We start from the raw sequence: 4278 nt of genomic DNA on the forward strand, positions 1-4278 counted from the left end.
AACCTTCTCCTTCCACTGCTGAGTCTGGCCCACCTTCCCTCCCCTTCCCCGCCTCAGGCACCATCGCTCTTCCTGCTGTGACAAACCAGCTTCTTATGCTTTCCTTTGAGTGGTGGCTGTTTCTCTCTCCTACCTCTGAACCTCAGGGCTGGAATCTGTGTTCACACTGCAGCCTGTTCCTCTCTTCCACCGAGGACTCTGTTGTTCCTCCCCACCTCCCTGCACTCTCCCCCTCCACCTCCTTCTCAAGTCTCTCTACAGCATTTCCCAAGCATTTGGCCCCGGTTCACACACATCCTCTCCACCGCTGCCCACCTTCCTGTGAGGTCTCATCATCCACAGGGACAATCCTCTCAGGCACTGGACTCACCCATCCCCCAACTCCAGTGACCTCCACTCCACTCTGCCATACCCTGGACATTATTTTTTTTAATCACTGGGAATGAAAACTCTGAAATATTAAATGCTAGTATTATTTTGGGGCAAATGATAAGGTAGGGAGACAATGTTATCTCAAATGGCTATGCAATTGTTCTAATAATATGTGTTGATTATACATGCTACCTTTTAACCTACTAAATTCCTGCATATATTTGGGCCTACTAGTATTTTTATCCTGCCTATATTTGAATTTTTTCTTTTCTTCCATTACTTTATCTTTTATTTACTTATTTTTTTAAAATATATTTTATTGATTTTTTTACAGAGAGGAAGGGAGAGAGATAGAGAGTTAGAAACATCAATTAGCTGCCTCCTGCACACTCCCCACTGGGGATGTGCCCACAACCCAGGTACATGCCCTTGACTGGAATTGAACCTGGGACCTTTCAGTCCGCAGGCCGACGCTCTAGCCACTGAGCCAAACCGGTTTCGGCATTACTTTATCTTTTATATGCTAGCATTGCATCACTTTAATTATTGTAGCTTAATAATTATAAGTGCTGATGCTCATCTAGTTGAAGAATCATTTTTCTCCTTGAACCATGGTCTTTGACCTTTTATGTTTCCTAATTCACTTGGTAGGTTCATCATCAGCCTGTTCACCCAAGTTGTAAACATGGGACTTCTGGCTCCCTCACACCTACATCAATCCAACCCCCATATCTTACTTGTTCCTTTTTAACCTTTTCCAAGATCTGTCGCTCTCTTTCCACTCAAGCTGGCACTGCATTGGACTGGATGGGGAAGTCTAATGTCCTGGTCCCTCCACTGCAGACTGGATGTATCTGCAATACCAAGTGAGGTTGCCATCTGGCTGCTTCACATTGCCACTGGGATCTAAGGCTCTTGGATGTGATTTACAAGGTCCTCTTTCCCCATCTCCTGCCTCCTCCATAGCACTGAGCTACTTACAGTTCCACAAATGGTTTCCTTCTCCTGAAAGAACAGTGACCTCTACACCATCCTTGCCACTTGCCTGGCTAATTATTTTTTATTCTTTGAGACTTTTTTGCAGGTGTCACTTCCTCTGGGAAGTCCTCCTTGGTTACCCCCTCCTTTATCGCAACTACTTTAGCTCTTTCCAAATGAAGCAATAAGCCCTTCAGGCAACTGGCCCCTCCCCTCCCCTCCCCTCCCCAATTAGTTCCATGAAAGGGTCTCTGCTTTGTTTACTTTTGTATCTCTAATTACAAGTCAGGCCCTAGAAAACAGGTATCCCACCAATGCTTGCTGAGCTCAGTCAACTTCCTGTTTCTTCTTCTCTCTCAATTTTTCATGGCAGACCCTTCCCTCTCCATGAACAAAAAGGAGAGGACAGATGAGAAATGATTAAGTAAAGAAAAGTTGTGGAGAGGGACTGGTTTAGAGCCATGATTTTCAAACTTGATCACTCCCAGACAGCACTTGTGGAGATCATTAACAATGACGATTCCCAAGACTAGACCTCAACCCAGCAGGGATCTGCAATCATCCTGGTGCAGGTGATTAGGAGAAACACCCAGTTGGGAAGCCTGGGGAGAGGGCAGGGTGCTGGACCACTCACCTTTGCTTCTCTTCCACCTGAGGTAGACCATCAGTCCTAAAATTGCAATTTTGAGCACAGTGCTGACCACTGCCATGCTGACCACAACTTCTTTACTCAAGGGCCAAAACCCTGATCGCCCTTTGTTCCCTGGGACACCGAGGCCATCTGTGGTGGTGGTGTTGGTGCTGGTGGGGTCCTTGGTGGTTTTCTCAGTGGCTGAGAAGAAATGAGAAACAAACAAATTCTTCCTTAGGGGACTGGAAGTATCTGAGTGAAACTGTCACATCCTGTTCCCTAGTTTGGGGAACACTGGGGGTAGGGAGCAACCCTCTGAAGCTCTCACACCAGGAGAGGAGTAACAAGGTGGAATGCTGAAGGCTTATCACATACGTCATTCAGTTCAAATCCTGAATCTGCCACCGATCAGTGGCGTATTTCATCACCTACAAATAGGGATAACTAGATCACAGGATTTAAAAAAACCCATTTATTTTGGTCAAAGACACATAACATAAAATTTACCATTTTAACCATGTTTAAGTCAATGTAGTGGCAGTAAGTACATTTACATTGTTGTGCAACTCTCACCACCATACACTTCTTTCCAAAATAAAACTCATCCCACTTGAATAACTCCCCATTCTCTCCTTCCTCAGCCTCTGACAACCACTATTCCACTTCCTGTTTTTATGAATTTGACTATTCTAGATACCTCATATAAGTGGAATTTCCCAGTATTTGCCCTGGAGACAGGAAAACCCATGTTTAAGATTCCATGCCCCACCAAGTAATATAGGAAGAACTATTAATGCAACACACCCCATATTGGGTTAAAAATAGGTCAGGATAACAAGATGATTCAGTCAATAGGTGAGGTAAGAGGCTAGTGGTTCAGAGAGTAGGCTCTGAGGTTACATTGGGTTCAAAACCCATCGGCGCTAGTGGGAATTTGGGCCAGTGTTTAGGCTCTGCAAGCCTCAGTTTCCTCATCTGTAACATAAAGATGATAGCAGTACTTACTGTTATTGTGGGGTCATGGTGCAGACTCACTAGGGCAATGCATACCAAGGATTCAGCCAGACACAGTGCACAGTACGCAGGAACTGCCCTTATTGCTGTTGCAGAGGGGCCTCTGACAACCAGGACAGAGGAACAGGAGCAGGATGGAGAAGGGGACAACATAGAGGCTCCCATGTTGTGTGTGTGTGGTGGGGTGGAGCCCTGAGAGAGGCAAGGAAGGTAAAGAGGATTAAGACAGGAAGAGGGAGATGGAGGAGAATAAAGAAATGGGACTGGGGAGGGAGCATTGAGGGTCATGTTCTGGGAAGCAGAGAAATTGGGACAACAGGTGCTGGGGTGTTACCAGGGGTGGAGGGAGGGGTGGGAATTCCTTGGGCCGCTATTGGGTCCCTCCTGTGTGTGTCAGGCTGAGCTCATGGCTGTGGGGGGACACAGACGTGGGGCTAGCTGGGGCTCCACCTACAGACACAGGACAAAGGAAAGCCAGGCCACATCCTGTAAAAGTCAAGTCCGCCTGGAGGACATGGGGTGAAGGCAGGAGGCAGGGCTGTAGCCCCAACTTGGAGCAAGAAGGAGGATAACCGGGGAGCCTGGGAGGTCTGAAGTCTGGGGATGGCGGTGGGGCTGGATCTACAGGGCAGTGAGGGAGGGGCAAGGAAGGCAGCCCACGTTTGGGGAGATTACGGTGAAAAAGGTAAAGTTGGCAGAGGCTGGGAAGCAGTCAGGGGCAGGGAGAGGCGTTTGAGAGAAAGGTCAGGAAGAGAGGCGCCTGGACCGGTCCCAGTGGCCGTGGCAGCAGGACTCACCTCTGGTGATGGTGAGTTTGGTCCCGGGGATGGACTGCCACCCTTTCTCGCCTTTGTTCCGTGTGGTCAACTGGACTCGGCAGAAGTAGCTACGTCCATCCTCTCTCCGCAGGTTGGAGATCCGGAGGGAGCCGTTCCTCTGGCCCTTTGCCCAGTTCAGGGAGAGGCGGTTTTTAAAAGCCTTATGGGTGAACGGCGGGGTTGTGTTGTATATGAACTCTCCATGGAAATTTCTCCATCTCCAGGATATATGCACGTTGGGATCACGGGCTAACTCCCAGGAGTAACAGAAGGAGAAGGGGATGTCGATGGAGCCACCCTCAAGGGCTGAGAGGTGCTCTGGTTGTTTGACGTCAAAATCAAGGTTTGAAGTGCATTTTGCTGAGCCACCTGGAGGAGGGAGGGAGAGGGAGGGACTTTGAAGCCACTTGGAGGGACCGAGAAGATAACCCCGGACCATTGGACACCCTCACCTACGGGCGGAAG

At 48.5% G+C, this 4278-nt stretch overlaps 1 protein-coding gene across 2 annotated transcripts in view; it reads right to left on the reverse strand.

The window, feature by feature from the left end:
• Positions 1-57: 57 nt before the first annotated feature.
• Positions 58-4278, reverse strand: part of LOC102760354 (paired immunoglobulin-like type 2 receptor beta) — a 4990-nt gene continuing 769 nt past the window's right edge. The window contains exons 2-4 of one of the 2 annotated variants that reach the window (XM_015564532.1): positions 3793-4182; positions 1985-2182; positions 58-451 (exon numbers count right to left, since the gene is read on the reverse strand). In XM_015564532.1, the coding sequence (XP_015420018.1) occupies positions 354-451; positions 1985-2182; positions 3793-4182 (686 nt within the window). In that variant the 3' untranslated portion in view covers positions 58-353. Of the gene's footprint in view, positions 452-880; positions 2183-3792; positions 4183-4278 lie in introns of those variants that run through there. The other variant, XM_015564531.1, reaches the window with a different exon arrangement.

This window comes from Myotis davidii, unplaced genomic scaffold, assembly GCF_000327345.1.
Source record: "Myotis davidii unplaced genomic scaffold, ASM32734v1 scaffold901, whole genome shotgun sequence".
NCBI lineage: Eukaryota > Metazoa > Chordata > Mammalia > Chiroptera > Vespertilionidae > Myotis > Myotis davidii.